Source organism: Triplophysa dalaica, chromosome 10 (assembly GCF_015846415.1).
Source record: "Triplophysa dalaica isolate WHDGS20190420 chromosome 10, ASM1584641v1, whole genome shotgun sequence".
NCBI lineage: Eukaryota > Metazoa > Chordata > Actinopteri > Cypriniformes > Nemacheilidae > Triplophysa > Triplophysa dalaica.
Genome location: NC_079551.1, coordinates 23,574,798 through 23,595,658, shown reverse-complemented (window position 1 = coordinate 23,595,658; position 20,861 = coordinate 23,574,798). Strand labels below are relative to the sequence as shown.

Genomic DNA, 20,861 nt, shown 5'->3' with positions numbered 1-20,861 from the left:
AATTGCATAACTATCTGACATTGATATTGTTTGTAATGTCTGCTACATTGGCAAATTACCTCGAATTGCAATACAATTTGAATCAACCAATCATCCATTTAACCAATGAAGTTTGGGAGCATATACAGTAAAAAGTAGATTGCCCACAGCACAATCAATACCATTTCTTGACCATGGAGGATTTCCACAACCCTGAACTGCAGCAACATGCTCGTAGAAGACCAATTGGAAGACGTGTAAGAATACGTGGTGATGGTGTTAGAGGAAGACATAACAGAGGAAGAGGTGGAAATAGAAGAGTCAGAGTCTCTGACGAAATCAGAGCCACACTTGTGGATCATGTCATAAATCTGGTTTTACAATGGAAGTGGGTGGTCGAAGAGTGCAGCCTAATGTAAACAGGTCCACAGTGTCATCAATTGTATAAACCTTTCGTAGGGAAAACAGGTAAATATGTATTTTTGTGTTTGTTTTATGTAAAGCATTTTTATAAAAAACAATATTGTAATTGTAAATGCAAGTCTATCTGTACATTCTATAGAACTGCTCAACAACCTTGTATTTAACCATCAGCAAGAACAAGACATTTGCAACATGGTCATAGCCAACAATTCCATCAGGCTAATAGAGATCCAAAGTGCAATCATAAATGACAATTATGTCTTCGCAAACATAGATTCTGTCAGCATTTCCACCAGAGTTTTGAAAAGACATCAAATGTCTATGAAACAACTCTACAAGGTGCCATTTGAGAGGAATACTGAAAGAGTAAAGGAGCTGCGGTACCAGTATGTCCAAGTAAACTATTGGTGTGCACTTACGTAATGAGTTTTACTGTACTTCTAAGATGCCTGTATTATGTAATTACTGTAAAGTTTTAGATCCCATAATAATGTAAGAGAAAACATTTACTGAACTCTAGAATAAAAAATTCACTTTATTTTGTTTCTGTGTTTCTTCGTAGAGAATCATGGAGTTAGAAGGACATGAAACAACCCATATTCTTGTTTTTGTGGACGAGGCCGGGTTCAATCTGTCCAAAGGGCGGAGACGTGGTCGCAATCTCACTGGACACCGAGCCACAACTGACACCCCAGGCCAACGTGGGGCCAATATTACAATGTGTGCTGCCTTTTCAGAGAATGGAGTGAGCACGCACATTCCACACATATACTATAACCCTATATGGACCCTATAAAACCCAACTGCTCCTGGCCTTCCTAGACACACTTTACACAGACCTGATTCCAGAACAAGAAAGAGGTTTAGTGAGACCACATTGGCCTAATTATGTTGTTGTCTGGGATAATGTCAGCTTCCACCGAACCAACATTGTTAGGGAGTGGTTTGCTGCACATGAAAGGATAACAGTGGAGTTGCTTCCACCATACTCTCCATTCCTAAACCCAATAGAAGAGTTTTTTTCTGCTTGGAGGTGGAAAGTATATGATCACAGACTAGGCCTGCACGATTAATCATTTTTAAACCGAAATCGCAATTTGAAGGGATGCGATGTTCAAATCGCAAAAGCTGCGATTATTTCGATTAAGGGCTTTAAATATGATAAAATACACCTACGTAGTATTTCACAGTTTCCTTCTGCAATTTTACGTTTAACCAATAGGGGACATTTTAACGCTGTACATGCTTTTGAATTAGCAAAGAACGTCATTTGGAAAAGATGAGCGCGAAAGGGAGCAGCAGTTAAAAATACGCAACAAAGTAATGTTATGTCTGCTGAAGCGCAAAGTCCTGCAGCAGCAAACTACTTGATACCTAAAAGAACAAGCAACGCTTATGTTTGGAACTATTTTGGATTTCAAACTCAGATATGATGTTCTTCCAAAGCAAGTGCTTTGTAAAACATGCCGAAAGTCTGTGTCGACCTCGCGAGGCAACACAACCAATCTCTATCAACACCTGCAGAGGTATCACAGACTATTCTATGACGAATGCAAGGCCAACCGATTTGGATGCCAGATGGGCGGAGCAAATAACGGCTTTAATTACTAAAATGATCGCTAAGGATTCGCTTCCGATCAGCTTTGTCGAAGGAGAGGGCTTTAAAAATGTGTACAGCCCGAGTTTACTGTTAGTCTAGAAAAACGATCACTGCCAGTCTGGAGAAACTTTTTCATGACAATAAAAACTGAAGCCTTTTGAGCTGTTAATTCATTAAATCGTTCCGGACTGTTAATAAATGCCGTCATACGGTTAATACGTTTTATCGCATGTCTGGTCTAAAATATTTATGCCTTTATTATATTTTCCTTGATCAATCACCCTGCTGTTTTTTTGTTGGTATAAATGTGCATACTCATATTTTACAATGAAATGTCGTAGCATTATGAGCGGTTGAAGCTGATCGACGTACTGTTAATAAGTGCTGTCTTTCGGTTGTTAATATATTAATGTTTCAACGCGTTATCTTAATGTTTAGCTTGATGTAAGATTGCCTATTCCATAATAAATAAAGCAGTGTGTCGTCACAGATTTAAAGTGGTCTCTCTCTCTCCGTTTATGTGTGTGCAATTCTGTAATTCCGTCCATATGGGGGAGGGGTGCGAATTTTGAATAATCTTCGAATAGTTCTCATCGATCTTCTAATATTATTTTTGCCTTAAATGCCCATCCCTAGTTTATACTTGTTAGTTTAACTATTTAAAATACTGTTGTTATTCTCTTAATTTGTCATGACATTTTTGCATGTCTTTCTTTGATGCATGCTGTTAAAACAAAAACCTAGCTCTTTTTATTTGAAATAGTAGTCAAATTGCATTTTAAATCGCAATTTTGGTCAGAAAAATCACAATTAGATTTTTTCTTCAAATCGTGCAGCCCTATCATAGACCACAAGATCAGATGTCTCTGTTGGATGCCATGAATGCTGCATGCGAGGACATCACAGCTGATCATTGCAGGGGATGGGTGCGGCATTCAAGGAGATTTTTTCCCCGGTGCATGACAATGGAAAACATAAGATGTGATGTTGATGAAAATCTTTGGCCTGACCAACAAGAGCGACAGGATGTCCAAGAAGAATAGTTAGTTTTTCATGGAGGTTATTTTGTAGTTATTTACTATTGTATTTTTGTTGTAACATACCATTAGAAATATGAAATGTACAGCAATTGGACAAGCAAGATTTCAGTTTACATGTAATACACACACAAACATAAATGTACTGAATAAATCAAAATGTTCATTTACTTTTTTTTCTGTGTACCATTGACTCTTCTCAATTTTTTTTTTTATGAAACCTTTATTTCCATGGGTGACGGTCATGGTGAAAAAACAACTAAACATTTTGACCAGTGTGGCTCACACGATGACAAAAGTACTTTATATTTTGGTGGCCTTGGCCAAATTACTGACAAGATAACTAGGTTTTGAAGCATGAATTAAATGTTTTGGGTGAGAAACTTCATTTTGCACACATGCAATAAAGTTCTAAGGTTCCAGCAAACAGTTGTGACATTTGCACTCACAGTTTAGAGAATGTTAAGACTGTTGTGAAAAATGTGCCAAAGCAATTGAGAAAAACTGTAAGAGCTTGACCATGCAGGACCAGTATAATTTCTGGACATGGAGGCACCTGGCCAAGTAAATGAACAAGGGCAAATGCGTGCTCGAGGAAGAGGAAGAAGAGGAGCAAGGGTGCTTGGTGGTGGAATAGGGGGAAGAGGCAGGGGAGCACCAAGACACCATGCTGTCCCAGATGAAATTCGGTCCACAATTATAGACCATATCATCGACCGTGACCTCACAATGGCAGAGGTAGGTCACCGAGTGCAGCCTAATGTTCCTTTTTCTCCGCTTGGAGGTAGAGAGTGTATGAGCATCGGGCTCAAGATCAGAGGTCACTCCTCCATGCAATGGACACTGCGTGTGAGGATATTACAGGAGATCAGTGTAGGGGACGGTTGAGACATGCAAGCCGTTTCTTCCCTCGTTGCAGCGCAAGAGAAAATATAAGTGGTGATGTGGACGAGTTTAAGAGAGTTTTAGAGAGTTTTTGCAGGTCACGTTATTTTATTTCCACGTTATTTTGGCAAAAGCACCAAGAGTGTTGAGAGCGTCCGGTCTGTTTCAAGAAATGAGTCAAAGCATTTGAGAAGGATCTTTGTCATTTTCGTGGCACTGACTCTTTATTTGGGAAAGGAATTAAGTTTTGAGGCATGAGTGAAAAGTTTTGGGAGAGATATTAGCTTTTGCAAGTGAGCTATAGTGTTGTGCTGAACTGTAAGACTGTTTTGCCAAAAGATCTTAGAATTTTGAGAATGTAGTTTCTGTTTCAAGAAATGAGCCAAAGCATTTGAGAAAAACTGTAATGCTAATTAATGCCTTGTTTTGACATTATGGAATTTAAGACTTTTTAAGACATTTTAAGGATCCGCAGACACCCTGTTTTATATACGACGTTAAAAAGCTCACACTACAGCAGGGAATGGTTACATTATAAAACAACGCGAGAAACATAATAAAATTACACGAGCGCTTTTGCCCTTCTTGATCAACCAGTGTTAGGCCACATCTCATCGCAACTCAACAAAGACAATAAACCCTAAACCCTAAATAAATACTTAATAAAAGACAATATAAACACAACATTTGTTGCCTCTAGTGGAACATTATTACTCATTATTAGGACTCATGTTGTCTTTTTTCACGCGCACGTCTGCATTTGCAGATCACAAACATACGACAAAGTCAACTGACGTTAGTCCGTAACAAAGTGTTTAACAATGAAAATATACTTACAGGCTGTAAATCAGAAGCGCCAGACTGTCCTTGTAAAGTTTTAATGGTTGGAATAGCCCCACTTTTAACCAAAGCGTTCGTGAAGCAGCCGTCTGGAAATGCGCTGCACAAACTTGAACAGTGTTGTAAATATAATTGAACCATTCGTTTTCAGTTGTCTCAATTTAGCCGGGCTAAACAAAGGGTCTTACTTTTTTTAACGAATGACACAGCGTCTCCACGACATGAGAGTCTGATGTTACGTTCAGACCAAACGCGAATGGCGCGTCAAGCGCGAGTGATTTACATGTTAAGTCAATGCAAAGACGCGATAGACCTACTTGCGGCGCGAATAGCGCGAATGAGGCGGCGCGAATGACGCGAATTGCGCGAATGAGGCGGCGCGAATGAAGCGAATTGCGCGAATGACGCGAATTGCGCGAATGACGCGAATCGCGCGAATTGAGCGTTCGAGTGATTCGCGCTTTTCGCGCGATTCGCTCGAGTTGAAAAATCTGAACTTTGGCGAAAATTCGCGCCGCGTTAACCAATCAGGAGCTTGCTCTAGCAGTCAGGTGATTATGATGTTCCGAGCGGAGGCCGAAATCAGAAACCGACAAAATGGAGGACAAACTCATAGTTGCTGTCTGTGGACACCCGGAGCTGTACGATTCTTTTTCCTACTTTTATAGGAACAGGAATAAAAAGGATCTTTCTTGGAAGAAAGTCAGTGTGGAGGTCGGAGAATCTGGTAAGTTGTAAAAACGCTCTTTACTCAATTTGAGCTATATATATATATATACACATATTGAGACTACAAGGTAGCTAACGTCGGTAAATTGACTTTCCCGCTAAAGAGCTGATGTGTTTATTCAGAGGAAGTGTGCAGAAAGAAGTGGAAGAGTTTGAGGGACACTTATTTAAAGGAGAGGAAAAAGGAGACAGAGAAGAGGAGTGGGTCAGCAGCAGGTTCAGTAAAAAAGTGGAAGTACTCTGCGGTCCGGTCTTTCCTCGACCGCTTCGTCTCCCCTCGGGAGACAAGCGGGAATATGGAGAGGGGGGATGCGGAGAATCAGGCCGCAGGGTACGACCAGCCCGATGACCAGAGTGAGACAGCAGCAGCAGTAGGTGTGTTGAATAGTGAAGCAATACAACAGGGCAGATACGTTGTTGTTTTTAATGATGAAAAGTCCAAATTAATTTCTCTGTACAGGTGTAATGGTGTAATGTGCAACGTGTGTAATGTTGTATTAATATTTAAAATTTTCATGACAGAGCCGACTGGTTCTTTTGATGGGAGTGAGCCTGGGTCCCCTCTGTCCGATACTGCTGCTGCTTCCCCTGTCGCCCCTTCAACATCTGCTGCTGTACCCAGAGGTGTGTCCATGTTAATGACCATGTTAACATGCATATTATATTTACAGTAAGCACTCATAGCACAAACTGATGGTTTGTGAATGAGTTTAATCCTTTTCTGCCTTCTCATTGTACAAAATGTGTTAACATTTCATACAGCACCAAGAAGAAGAGCTCTGAAAAGGCCTATGGAGCAGCCATCAGAGGTGGAGCGGCAGCTCCTAGAGGCACTACGAACCCGTCCTGTAGCCCCAGCGCCGCCTCCACGCTCAGAGGATGAGCACTTCCTCTTGAGTCTGGTCCCTTCCCTGGAGAGATTGCCGCCTCAAAAAAAGGAATATGTCAAATTTCAAATGCATAAATTAATTTATGAAAACAGCACAGTTGTGCTTAATTTGGAACAATTGGAACCTATAGAGTAGTTTTAAATAAAAAAAGAGGCAGCAATCTCTTCAGGGAATGAAACAGACTTTCTCTCCTTTCTCCTCTCCTTCACTTTGGCCCTCACTCTTCCCTCTTCCAAGCAAGATCCTTTTTATTCCTGAATGTAAATAGTTGTAAATGTTCTTTGTATATAGTTTTTATATTATTTATTAGATTTGTTTTAAATAAATGTTCTATACAATGTCCAAACGTTTTGGTGTGTTACTTTGTGTACATCATAGTAAATCATTATTAATATTTGTTACATAAAAATAATATTTCTATGACTAGAATAATAATTATGTACATTCACTCTAATTATATCCTATTGGAAATACAGTCACAATAGTATAGTAAAAAAAAATGTATTAGTGATTTAACCAGTGTTGTGATGTAGTGTAATAAAAATGCAGCAACGAGACAGGGATTCATTTGAGGCTACCTCCATTTATCATTTGAAAACAAGAAAACTATAACAATCTAATCTTGTACAAAAAATATGAAAGATTTACAAGATGTAATTATTTACAATATATTTCAATAAATATTGAAATAACTTCAATAACTGCACTAACTCATCTACTGCACTGTAACTTTAATAGCTAATGTCTGTAACTAATGCACACTCAAGTCACTTGCACTATTGTATAGTCTATATTGTTATCTGCTCAAAACCTCCTGTACACTAATGTTCACAGTATATAGCCTTCTGTATATATTTTTCATAGTACATACCGATTGTCATATTTTCATAGTACATGCCCATCGTAAATTATTTTCCTAATGTTGTATTCTGTATTTATTCACACTGTATATCTGCACTTGCTAATTGCACTTCTGGTTAGACCTAAACTACATTTCGTTACACTGTACTTGTATATGTGTAATGACAATAAAGTTGAATCTAATCTAATCTAATCTAATCTAATATTTAAAGTGTGGAAATCAAAAGAAAAACAAAAGGATGGGAATAATTATCAGAGCTAAACATAAAGGACATAAATAGCACAGTATGTAATGAACAAAAACTATTCAGTCGGCTGCCACGGGACTGCTCCCTCGGCAGAAAAGTGAGCCATGAAACTGTCCCTGACCCGGATGGCCTCTCTGGAAGAATTATTGGCTGCAACCCGACCGAGACTCTGCAGGGACTCCTCTGCACCTTGCACCGCCACCCTCACAGCAGTTGCCTCTTCAGATCTCCTAAGAAAGTTGTGGAGGACACACGTTGCCTTCACACACCTCTCCAAAACAGCAGGCTGAACCTCTATGAGGCGGCGATACATCCTCCACTGTGAGGACAGGATCCCGAAAGCATTCTCCACCACCAACCGGGCTCTGGAGAGACGGTAATTAAAGACCCGTCTCTCTCGAGGAAGGGTGCGTCCAGGAAATGGCCTCATGAGGTTTTTCCTGAGGGGAAAGGCCTCATCTGCAACAAAGACATGGGGCTGAGGTCCTCTGTGGTCAGCTCCTGGGAGAGGGCGGTCAGGTGGCAGATGGAGGGTGCCACCACGGAGTGCCTGGCCAAAGGCTGAGTTGGATAGAGTCCCACCATCGCTCGTCCGGCCATATCCCCCGACATCAATCACCCGAAAACAGTACCTTGCATCCACAACAGCAAGGAGAACAAGAGAAAAAGTTCCCTTGTAGTTGAAGAACTGGGATCCTGTTTTGGGGGGTGCCTTTATCAGGACGTGCTTGCCGTCCAGTGCTCCACAGCAAAGCGGGAAGTTCCACCTGTCCTCAAAACCCTCTGCAATGGACCTCCATTCATCTGTGGAGGGCACAGCCATGAACTCCTCCACTAAGCAGTCCCAGATCGCAGTCGCCACGTCTGGGACAATCATGCAGACTGTGGAGACACCAACACGGAAGCTGCTGGCGATGGTCCGGAATGAGTCTCCAGTTGCAAGATATCTGAAAGAGAGAGAAAATAGAAAATGAAATAAACATTGTTATATATGCACAGTGAAATTCCATATTAGCAAATATACGTTTGTGACATCTTCCTTTTTTCTTTAGTTTTTTTACAGTTAAACAACAAAAAACTTTATAAAACGGCATTAATACTTTACCTTTATTTAGCATTTGATCTGCTTTGCATGCTACATTGCAAAAACAAACTATCATTCAATATTATATAGTCGTTACCTACATAATTCATAACCCACTTGACTGTTGTAGATGAAAGTAATTTGCCATTTCTTTAAAGTGCTGTTTTGATAACTGTGTGTTTACAAGAGAGGACTATATGAAGGTTTTGGTTCCAAAACGCTATAAATCCGATTCGATTTACTTTGAGTATTCTTTTAAAGAAATTGGCAAGATGAAAACCACTATTTTTTGTTTCAAAGTTTCACATAGCATTTTTAGGTTCTAGTAACATAAATAATTTAAATCAAGATTTAGATTTTTTAAGATGTAATATAAAAACGGATCATTTTTTCACCCAAAATGCAATCAATCCATGACACTTTTCTTTACAAATGCAAGAAATCTGAACTCAATACAATACTAATCTTGCATATAGGCAACGGACTAAATATAGATTGAATCAGCCATCGCTGCTAAAAGAAATCGGAAACAAACTCGTAATATGTATGTGGATGTTTTCAGTCATTAGTTACTTGAAATCACACAGAATATTAAATTATTTACTGACCGGAGACAGATTGATAGGCGCTCTGCAGGTGGAATACAGCGCCGGTAGTTGGTGTCCTGGAGGGAAATCCTCCCACCGACACGGGACAACAGGTCTTCAAACTGGGACGTGCTCAGCCGGAAGTACCGCTGAAAGCGGCCGTCATCCAGGCGCAGCTCCTGAAGGAGTTGGTGAAACTCACCAAGCTGGGTGCGCCTCCGAAGGATCGGATGGACCCAGACGCGGTGCCGAACGAGTTTATGCCGTTTTTCAGCCGTCCATAGCACATAAAGCGCAGCTACCCTCTCAACAAAATCCATGTCCGCCATTTCGAAATGAGACTGAAGCCGCCAGCCAGAAGCCCTCCCATGACGCGAATTTGACGCGCGAATGGAGCGAATTTGACGCGCGAATGACGCGAATTTGACGCGCGAATAAAGCGTATAAACTTAAAATGTTCAAGCGTCCAACTACGCGCGAATAGCGCGGTTTATACGCGTCATTCGCGTTTGGTGTGAACACAACATGAGACTCGGCCTTGCAGAGTTTGCCGATGTTTGCTGCTGATTTGTCTGCGTTCACATCCCCGTCACATGTGACATCCCCCCCGGCCGTCTGCTCCTGCACACACAAACAAACACTAGCACACAGCCACAGAAACAGACATGTAGCCGTGACAACGACCACTTAAGACACATCAGATACACGGTGACGATAACACATGTGAACTGATGTGTGACAGAGAATCACAGTACAGTGGATTCAGTTCAGTGATCATAATCATTGTGTCATTTATATCTATATGTTGTGTTTCTGTACTATTAGTAAAGTGTAATAGTCACATTTATACATGTGTCATAATCAAAAATGTGGACTTACAACAGCTGTAGAGTGAAGCGCTATAGACGCATCTGAACTTCTGTTCATATCCACTGTTAACACACAAGACAGTATTTATTCTGACAGAAACATACAATACAATAATAAACTGCAGTGGATTTTTGTTGTGATGATTGACATAATGAGAAGTGCTGACCTGACCCTGAACGGCATCATCACTGACCTCCTGCTCTGAAGAATAACTGTCATTGTCTTCAGAATAGTTGTCCACGTCTGGAGAACGGTCTTAAACACAAAGAGACATGAAATGATGTCATCATTATAATAGATGGACATTTTTTGAAATACAATTCAGCTCTATGAAAATCCCATATCAACCATAGTAACATTTAAAAGAGGAGTTTACTTCTTTCTCCAACACACAAATCAATATATTTGATTATTAAAAAATTTGACTTTCGGGAACAAACAGGACTTTCATCAATAAATGCAGTGAATGTTCAAACGCTAATATTTGGACAGATTTTTAAGTCCAATATAGAGTTTGAAATACATTTCATTTTTTTATTAGTAAAATGGTTGATTTCACTAAAGTTATGGCTGAGGTCGGCTGAAGCGCTAAGATGTTCAGTAACGGATTTGGAGAGAAACGAGTTTAAAGTTAAGTGATGAAATAAAAGCACAACAGTCCAGTATCACAAGTTAAAGTCACTTTATAGTGGTAAGAGATTTACTCTTATAATAATTTAATATAAATGACATTTCGTAATGTTGAAGTCTATAAAAATACTGAACAAAACCGTTTGAACAAAAGGAAAGTAAGGTAAATGGTTCAGGACACACTTAAAGAACAAGAGATCTGTCATCATCACTACACAAGGAAACTAACAAACATTCTGTCAATGTCACAGAATTTTGGGTTAATGTGACCTCTGGTACACACACGTGAAGGAATATCAGGACCACAGCCAATCAGAGGGGGGTCCGCTCTTCACTATCTCTGATTGGTTTAGACTCTCTGATTGGTTTTGCTGCATGTCCGCCCAAATAATATTAGATAAAATATTAAAATAATTATTTTTTTTATATCCTTTACGTTGTCACGACGTGACCAAGACCGGCAGATTACGTCACAAGATTACGTCGCCACGACAAAAATTTGATTAAAATTTTACGTCGACGTTACGTAACAGTCACTTATTTTGGCTAGCTGGGCATCGTTTATAATTTACATAAATATTTTTACAGTTATTATGTGAAATAAGTTTAAATCAAGAATGAATTCACAACATTTCAAACATGCGCAATTTAACGTTTCTAGCACACATATATCAAACGTGCTAATCGCCAATTTGATTTTACAATGGAGTCTATGCACAGAGCTAGCAAAGCTAGCGTCACATGGTGGATACCCCACAGCACATATTAGCACATCTCACTATACTGTATTGAGATATAATTCTCTGAAACCTCCAAACATCACTTTATACATTATTAAACTCAAACAAAGCATTTTACATCATACATTGAATTTAAATCGGTTTCTGTTCAATACCCGTTAAATAGTAAATTTCAACATTAGATTTTAATAAACACAATTATTATAAAAACAGTGATACTCACCGAGGAGAAATTTACATTAAAGAACAAAGAAATAAATGTTCCTCTGAGGGGAAAGATTCAGTCTCTCATCATCTCGTCTCATAACGCGGTTTATAAAGTTTAACTTTCTCACAGTCTTCATTAAAAGCAGTTTTATTTCTCGAGTTTTCCACTTGTTTCGTGAATCTATTGTGAGATGATTTAAACTGCGGTGCTCATATATTCTACCTGTTCCGCTAACACTCGTACTTTATCAAGAGGGGCGGGGCTTATGCTCTCGTCTGCCCAATGAGAGAGACTGTTGCTGCGTCATAATTGGCCTTGTTATATTACGTACTAAAAGTATGGACTGTTTTTGTATACTTTTGAGTTGGTAGCAAAAAAGTGTGTAGACGAGGACGTCACATAAGAGAAACGATCGTTGTTGCCTAGCTTCGCACATTCACCATAAACAAAGCATGTGACGTTTAATTTATTCCTATTGTTTTATTGACGCTTTCCGTTCCACCTTAAAAAACGCGAAGCATCCACTTTTCCGGTTTCTTATTCACGCTTAGTTTAGGGAATAACTCGCGTTTATCTTCTTTACGTTTTGGAGTCTGTGAAAAAACTGTTTTTTCTTAGCGCGCGCGCGTCTTGTGTGTGTGTGTGTGTGTGCGTGCGTGCGTGCGTGCGTGGTGCGTGGTGCGTGGTGAGTAGTGTTTACTATACTGTGTGTCAAAAGTTTGATTGATTTATGGTCACCTGTCAAAGTTTCTGTCAACCAGTCACTCAAGCAGAGACTTTGATGACTTGTCAACCCTGATGACAGTTATATTTTATGACTGTTGTTACGGTCTCTTCTGACCCCAACTCTTCCTTCAGTGGGTCTAAATACCTTCACCCCCTCATCACTACCTAATAAAAAAGGTGTTTTCATCTTGTGATAGCGGTTTTAAAATAGAGTGAGATAATATAGATGTTGTGTGTGGAGTTTTCTTCTTAGAGTGTTGTTTCCTTGCTTTATGGCTTTTATCATGCAAATGAGTGAATTGAGACTTGAGGTTTGGAATCTTATCAAAGTGTGACTGTCCCCCTACTATCCCAGACAAGTCTTTTGACCAGTCAATCAAATAAGATGATTTTTATGATCTGTCAGTCTTGTTTGACAGTTTATGTTTTAAGACTTTTGTTGTAGGCCAGGGGTGTCCAAAGTCAGTCCTGTAGGAACTGTGTCCTGCAAAGTTTAGCTTCAACCCTAATCAAACACACCTGAACAGCTAATCAAGGTTTCACAAAGCAGACTAGAAACTTCCAAACAGGTGTTGAGCCCAGTTGGAGCTAAACTCTTCAGGACATTGTACACACCTGTTGCAGGCCTATCCCTGCAAGGAGTTTTGTTATCCTGCTCACATGACACCCTGCTGTTCTCACATCACAGAGGCCTGTTGCACAAAAGTAGAATTAAGACATACGGGATAAATGACTCAGCTGAGCTCAATGAAGTCAAAACATGTGCGTCCAGGCTTAATTGGTTGCACAAAGACCAAGCCAGGATGAGCAGACACGGATTCATTAAGCCAGGTGAAACCAATCCTGGATAGGTGGGCGCTCACGGCTCACTCAAATAGACCCCACCACAGATCACAGATTAACTGATTTACCATGGCAACTAGATCCGCGTACTTTTCCCGTCGGAAGCACAAATCCTCATGGAGGCATACGAGGAGGTAAAAGATATAATTAAGAAGAAAGGCAACACCGCCACAGTGATAAATCAAAGAGAAAAAGCGTGGCAAAGTATTGCAGACCGCCTGAATGCGTAAGTAGTGCACAATTACACACTCACCGCTCCGCTGAAACATCACAATTACAATTCAAATATTTAATTCACATCTCCAAAAACGCAGTTGTACTGTAATTATGAAACAGTTAAATTTTTAATTGAAATGCACTGCAGATATGAGTGAAATTGTGTAAAGTAACTCCATCACACTGTATAAAGCTATGATAAATTATTATTAAAGCCTTACATTTATTATTTAACGTTACTACCCTCAGTATGATTTAATCTTAGCCGTTGTACTCTGCTTCTTATGTTGTCCACCGTTTTTTTTGTGTTTCTCCTGCTTTTATTAATGTAAAGCTGTAACTGTAACTTAACTGTAACACTGTAACTTTAATAACTGCATTAACTCATCTACTGCACTGTAACTTTAATAACTGCATTAACTCATCTACTGCACTGTAACTTCAATAACTGCATTAACTCATCTACTGCACTGTAACTTTAATAACTGCATTAACTCATCTACTGCACTGTAACTTTAATAACTGCATTAACTCATCTACTGCACTGTAACTTTAATAACTGCATTAACTCATCTACTGCACTGTAACTTCAATAACTGCATTAACTCATCTACTGCACTGTAAATGTATAACTGCATCTACTGCACTGTAACTGTATAACTGCAATAACTCATGTACTGCACCGTACCTTTAATAACCGCATCAACTCATCTACTGCACTGTAACTTTAATAACTAATGTCTGTAACTAATGCACACTTAAGTATCTTGCACTATTGTATAGTCTATATTGTTATCTGTTCATAACCACCTGTACATTAATGTTCACAGTATATAGCCTTCTGTTATATTGTTCTACACTGTTAAACCTTGCTGTAAATTACAGGGTAAATAACTGTAAAATAGCCAGTGTTTAGCAGTAACATTGGTAAACAGTATTTTACTGAAATATGAGATGCATTTCTGTAGCGCAAATAATATATTACAGTTAATAACTATATAAACGCATTACAGATAACAGCTGTAATATTCAGCTGTAAAATACTGACTTTTTTCTACACTGTCACAAAGGCAGCTCTATGTATTGCCACGAGTAAGATTTTCAGGCAGAAAACAAAGATTTATGCATTAAAACACACGTATGTGCACTGACTGCTTGATTCCTAACGCAAAGGTGTTGCCCCTTTAAGGGCAACCAGGTGTGTGTGATCTCTTAGTTAATGCTCTTTTGCTTGAGCTGTGTTAAATGTCTTAGTGACTGGATTTTCATGGTTTAACACTTAAAATGGAATCCCCAACAATGAGTGAGTAAACCTTTCAAATATTAAGATGTTTTTTTAAATATACTGCAAATGTAGGTAAAGTTTATCATTTCTTATTATATGCTCCCATCTCTTTTGGTTCCAAAAAGCTACCTGTTAGCTATAGCTATTAGCATCTCACAACTTTAATTATCCCATAGTGTTGAACGTTATTTTTTTATCAGCAGCTGACCCCACCGCTTGTTTCTTTATTTTTCCTGTTTATTTTTTATTGTTTAGTCACATTACCCATAATGTACAGATGCAAACTGTGTGATTTGCCTTTCCGCCAGCTAGGCGTTTTTTATACACATTTTAAAAAACACCAACACAGAACGAATTTTCACTTTGCCTGTGGAATGCATCAGTGCCCTTGTATATTTAAGAAATTCTCCTCATTAAGGTCACATATGCACAGAAACCACAGGCAGTCACAAACATCGGACACACTTAGGCATCCACAGGCTGTATTCCACTGTCAGCTTCCAGGGTGTGAATTTGTGGCTAGTAATTTTTCAGAGCTGTGCATACACCTTCGGATTCACATTAGAGATGGTAGAAAAGTTCGTTGCCCCGTTGAAGGTTGCTTGAAATATTTCAGAGTGAGAACATCTTTCACCACTCATTTATCACGAAAGCATAAGCAGTCAGGTCCAAAGCAGCAGTTTGTTCTCCTCAAACAGTGTGATACAGCAGCAACAGATAGACAAGGTAATACTTCAGATCAGTCGCTTAATGTTGAGGTACCATCAACATCGTCAATTGAAAGTGATATAGATACATTCAATGAAGAGCCATTTTTACATAATCTGGCTATGTTTTACTTGAAGATGCAGGCAAAAATGTTGTTGCCTGCCAGTACAATTCAGTCTTTTATTGAGGAATTTCAAGGAATGCAGGCCATGCTAGGTAGACTTAAAGAAAAGCTGTCATCATTAGATATACCGTCATGTGAGATGCACAAAATTATTGATGAATTACTTGCACAAGATCTGTTAACTTTGTACAACGAAGGTGAGTTAAGGTCTGACAAAACTAGAAAATGCTACTTTAAAAAGAACTTCAACTTTGTTCACCCAAAACAGATATATCTGGGCAGTGACACAGCTGGTAAAGAACGCTTTTGTCATTATGTGCCAGTTATAGAAACCCTAAAATCTCTGTTCAAGCAAGCATCGGTGAGGGAGCAGAACAACCAGTCAAAAATGCTTGATCACGATGACAAGGTAATGGAGGATATAAAGGATGGCACATGCATCACGCAAAATGCCATCTTTCATGAGAATCCATCATCATTATCAATTATCTTGTATCAGGATGCATTTGAAGTTGCAAATCCACTTGGCTCAGGTAAAAAGAAACATAAGATCCTAGCAGTGTACATGACCCTACGTGAGATTCTGCCACACAACCGCTCCTTAGTTGATCCAATGCAGCTTGTTTTGTTGTGTAGAGATGTGGACTTTAAACAATTTGGTCAGGAGAAGGTATTTTCCAGACTTGTTGCTGATTTGAAAAATTTAGAGGATTCTGGATTTCAGTCTGTAGATGGCACTACTCTAAGAGCAGGGCTTATTGCCATTTGTGGGGAAAACCTTGGATCTCACTGTATAGGAGGTTTTTCAGAGAATTTCAGTACCAACAAATTCTTTTGTCGGTACTGTTTAATTGACAGAGAGACTTTTAACCAAGAACCTTTAAAAGTTGGCCCAAAAAGAACAAACTACAATTATGCCCATAGCGTTGATCAGCTCATTACTACCGATCAACGTATGATAGATGGTATCAAATTCAATTCAGTTTTCTTAAATTTTTTCATGTGTGTGGCGGGCTCCCACCATGTCTAGGCCACGATTTATTTGAAGGTATTGTGGCTAATGATTTGGCAGTTTACATTAAACATTTGGTTACAGTTGAAAAGCATTTCACCTATAATGAGTTGAATAGAGCCATTTCACAATTCAGCCATTTAGGAAGTGACTGTAACAATGTACCATGTGCAGTTAAAGCAGATGGCAAACGGCTTGGAGGATCTGCTGTACAGAACTGGTGTTTTCTACGACTCTTACCAGTTTATGTAGGAAATCGAATTCGAAATCCAATGGAAAGTGAGGTTTGGCAATTGTGCCTTAAACTGAAGGGGATGGTTGAGCAGATTTGTGCTCCCAAAATTAGTCATAATGAGATTGGCTACCTCAAGTTTTTAACACAGGAGTATGTCTCGGAAAGGAGTACATTGTTTCCTGATGAGAGACTGAAAGCAAAGCATCATTACTTGTTGCACTATGCAGACCTTACACTACGGTTTGGACCGTTTATTCGCTTGTGGACTCTTAGGTTTGAAAGCAAACATTCATATTTTAAGAACTGTGTAAGGAAACTACATCATTTTGTGAATCTTTGCAAAACATTGGTGGAAAGGCATCAGTTGCTCCAGTCATTTCTTGCTTGTGGCCAGTTATTCCCTCCTAAAATTCAATCTGTTAGTGAAGGGCGTGAACACAATGGGCAGTTATACAATACAAAAATACAAAATGCAATAAGGATGGCTAACTGTGTCACTCAGAGTACTTCAGAGGTATCTGGTGTTGTTTACAAAGGAACCAAATATTCCAGTGGCCTTGCTGTTGTTGTAAGCCATAACAACTGTGGGTATATCTTTGGAAAAATATTACTGATACTCATTAGTCTAACTGATGTTCATTGTGTTTTAGAACTTCATGAATCCATGTTTTTGTCTGACCTTGGAGTTCACTCTCTTCACAACTCATATACAGATTACGTGTGTGTTAATGCAGATAATCTCTTGGATTACTACCCTCTACCTGTGTATGAAGTGGCAGACCTTTCTGTGGTGTCATTACATCACTCAGTATGTTCTTTATAACTGCAGACACAGAGGTGATTCAACAAGAAATCAAAAGAGTGCTTCCAGAATTGGTCAACAGCAAACTTCTAACAGTACTCAATCATCTTTGTTTTGTGCTTGGAGTTGAGAAGACACAGGACCTTGCACTAGTGGAGGTGACAGACCTTCAGAGCTTTTTATTTCCCATTCAATGTCGAAAACTCATTATGGACTTCAAACAAAGAGGTAAGTAAAACCTTTATTTTATCATAAATCACTATCACAAATTTGTATGCCATTTTTGTAAAACACACGAAACAGATGAACATTTCGATAGAACTGTTCCATGTGAAGCATGTAGTCTATGAGGAGTCTGAAGCTTTTTACTTCTTTTACAGCATCTATAAGCCAAGTGGATGTGACCACAGTAACCCCACTACCACCTCACTCTGACATATCAGAACAACCTTCGACTTCTTATACTCCTGCAAATTCTGACTGGCTCAGTATGTTCGAGATTCCTTGGAACCGCATGCCTGCAGCCCTTTTTCATGCAGCACTTAATAAGGAGAATGCTCCACTTGGACCAAGGAGAGAGTTTGTACGAACTGTTGTGGCAGCCATAAGGGAACTTTGCCCAAACCCACACTTAGCTGACTGTGGGGAAGTTGCAAGAAAAATATTTTCTAAACATCCCTTAACCTTTGGGGACTTTTCAGAGGAAGGCAAACAAATAGGAAAAGGCTATAGTTCGCTTCAAAGACAGCTGAAAACCAGGGTGGAACATGTTAATAGAGACAATGTAACGTACAGGATTCGTCAACCCAAAAAAACAGTGCAGAACAAGAATTGAACAATTGCACAGTCAAAAAAGTTAGATGTAAAATAGACAGTTATGGTTGCGTTAATTGGCAACCTACCTCCTTGCCAGATGGAGAGACCTCAGAATCTCTTGAAATGAAGAGAATGGTTGTTTTAGAAAAGTTTCAATCTGAAGGCCCAAGTTCTGCTGAAGTGTCTGATGTGGACAACCTAATGCGAGAGACTTACATCTGTCAGCGGCATAAGATTAATTCATGCCCCCCTCCAGCTATTAGTGACATAGAACTTGAGTGGCCATACTTATTCACTAAAAGAGGCCTATGCAATCACTTTGAAACCCTTACAGGGATCGACATAAACAGTCGCCTCAGTGAATGCCTGACTGGAAAAAGCCAAAGAATTAAAAACTATTTTCAAAAGCAGACATTAAAATGGAATCCAGAGGTTCAAGCTCTCTTAAAAGAAATTGAAGCCACACCAGCAACCAATCATAAGACTATCATTTCCGCCATCCTACTGACAATGAAATACTTCAAGGAAAAGGAAAATTCTCTCTTCGTTTTAGTAGATGTAAGTAATAATTACATTACATCACTAGTAAGTAATGTTTCACAGATATGGATTCAAATTAAACCAGGAATTAGCCTCAGTTGAACTATTGGGTATTTAAGCTTTTAAACAAGCATTTTAGACTGGGATTATAAATAAGGCTTGAATATGAATTTAATTTTAAGAAACAACCTCAGGTTTTATGAATTAGAAACACTTCGGTAATCCATTACTATTATAGCATCACTCACTATTATTATCTCATTTCTAAGAAAACTTCCACAAAGATGTCAGTGGAAAATGAGCTAAACCTACTAGCCACACCACGGCTAATCATGCTGGGTAAGTAGAAAATATGTACTCAATAAATTGTGTAAAGATGTTTTTGGAGTTTTGATGGTGAGCCTCATTTTCAGGAGATACACTTCTTACTTCATCAAAGTGGATGATCAGCATTGAGGGGAAAGTGACACATTGCATTGATGAGGATCTAGATTTTACTGCAGCACTCTCTGTTCTTTTTGCTTGCTTCTATGTTTTTAATATTGAGTACCAAGAGTCGGCCAGTGCCACACTAGAGCTCATTCAAAGGTAAGTGTTAAAAGAGACATTATATGCACAGTAATGATTTTAATTATATTCTATCATGTCTGTATTTGTTGTTGTTAGTGTTTCTCATGTTTCTGTGTTTGATTTGTTACTAACTGATACAAATCATTTGATTTTTAGATTCTTTGTGAGGATTAATCCTGAGGGGACAAAATGTGCTGTAAAAGCTGGAACTAGCCGCAAAACTGGCTCATCGGTTAAAAGAAAGGTTCAAACCATGAATCCACATGTACATACATTTTTGCAGCGGCTCACCGAATTTGAGTGGAAAACATGTAATTAGTATTGTTTTTGTTTTTATTATTTATGTTTTTTTTATAATTTTGATTTCATTTAAAGATTTGCCTATTTTCTATATTTTCCTTTTATTTTATTTATTGTATTTATAAAATTTATTTTTATAGCAATCAGTTTTGTTGAATTATGTGATTTGTTTAATTGTCGTATGTAATTATGGATTGTCCTGTGTTTTGTATGCATGTTTTGCTAAAGAAAATAAATCACGTTTGTTGAAACCTCTTGAATTTCTTTGTCTTTTTAGAAGATAATACCATTAAATAGAATTGCAGCATTTTTGATGGAGCAGAATGACTACAATATTAAATATACAGAATGTATATGTAGTATTCTACTGTGATTGTGTTGCATTACAGTAAATAACTATCACTAATCGTGCCAGTTATTAGCTGTTATTCTTGATTAACAGTAAAATACTGGCAATACTGTTGCCAGTTAGTCACCGTAAAGTCTCAGTTACAGTAAAATACTGTGCCAGCTACTTACTGTAATGTATGTTCCACAGTTAGTAGCTGGCAACAGTGTTGCCAGTATTTTACTGTAGAAATGCATGGAAAGGTCTAACAGTGTAGTACATACCGACTGTCATATTTTCATAGTACATGGCCATTGTATAGTATTTTCCTAATATTGTATTCTATAATTATTAACACTGTATATCCTGCACTTGCTAATTGCACTTCTGGTTAGACCTAAACTACATTTCGTTACACTGTACTTGTATATGTGTAATGACAATAAAGTTGAATCTAATCTAATCTAATCTAAATTTACTAAAAAAGTTTTGGTGATTACAGTACTTCACCAAACTGAAATTTAAACTTAAAAGATCTCAAGATAAGTGGACCAGGGCTTGTGTAACGGGTTAAAGAAGTTTGTTTTGAATTGTGCCAAAAAAAGAAAAGTTTTATCATCTTGCATTTATTTACTGTTGAAGTGTAGTAAATAAATGCATCAGTAAGAAGAGGATATGAGGACACCTACAGGTGGCTAATGAAAACTTAAAGCGGAGTCCGCCATATTCTCCTCAGTCACATGTA

General features: G+C 38.6%; 3 protein-coding genes across 8 annotated transcripts in view; 2 read left to right on the top strand and 1 right to left on the bottom strand.

Moving 5' to 3' along the window:
* The window catches only part of LOC130429698 (uncharacterized), a 164,530-nt gene extending 152,706 nt beyond the window's left edge, over nt 1-11,824 (bottom strand). Inside the window, exons 1-5 of one of the 6 annotated variants that reach the window (XM_056758413.1) lie at nt 11,627-11,824; nt 10,200-10,288; nt 10,043-10,095; nt 9,185-9,784; nt 6,935-8,439 (exon numbers count right to left, since the gene is read on the bottom strand). In XM_056758413.1, the coding sequence (XP_056614391.1) occupies nt 7,548-8,439; nt 9,185-9,492 (1,200 nt within the window). In that variant the 5' untranslated portion in view covers nt 9,493-9,784; nt 10,043-10,095; nt 10,200-10,288; nt 11,627-11,824 and the 3' untranslated portion in view covers nt 6,935-7,547. Of the gene's footprint in view, nt 1-6,934; nt 8,440-9,184; nt 10,096-10,199; nt 10,289-11,626 lie in introns of those variants that run through there. The other 5 variants (XM_056758415.1, XR_008907660.1, XM_056758412.1 and 2 more) reach the window with 5 other exon arrangements.
* On the top strand, nt 5,118-6,687 carry LOC130429702 (transcription factor Adf-1-like). Its single transcript, XM_056758421.1, has 4 exons — nt 5,118-5,491; nt 5,617-5,868; nt 6,016-6,117; nt 6,256-6,687. The coding sequence occupies exons 1-4, from the start codon at nt 5,362-5,364 to the stop codon at nt 6,516-6,518; spliced, it is 747 nt and encodes a 248-aa protein (XP_056614399.1). The 5' UTR covers nt 5,118-5,361; the 3' UTR covers nt 6,519-6,687.
* A 4,077-nt stretch (nt 11,825-15,901) lies between the features above and the next one.
* On the top strand, nt 15,902-19,807 carry LOC130430703 (uncharacterized). The gene is given in 7 exon segments (XM_056759843.1): nt 15,902-16,046; nt 17,590-17,790; nt 17,943-18,392; nt 18,395-18,936; nt 19,188-19,257; nt 19,332-19,506; nt 19,645-19,807. Coding segments are annotated over 7 exon segments (1,746 nt in total).
* Nucleotides 19,808-20,861: the final 1,054 nt, after the last annotated feature.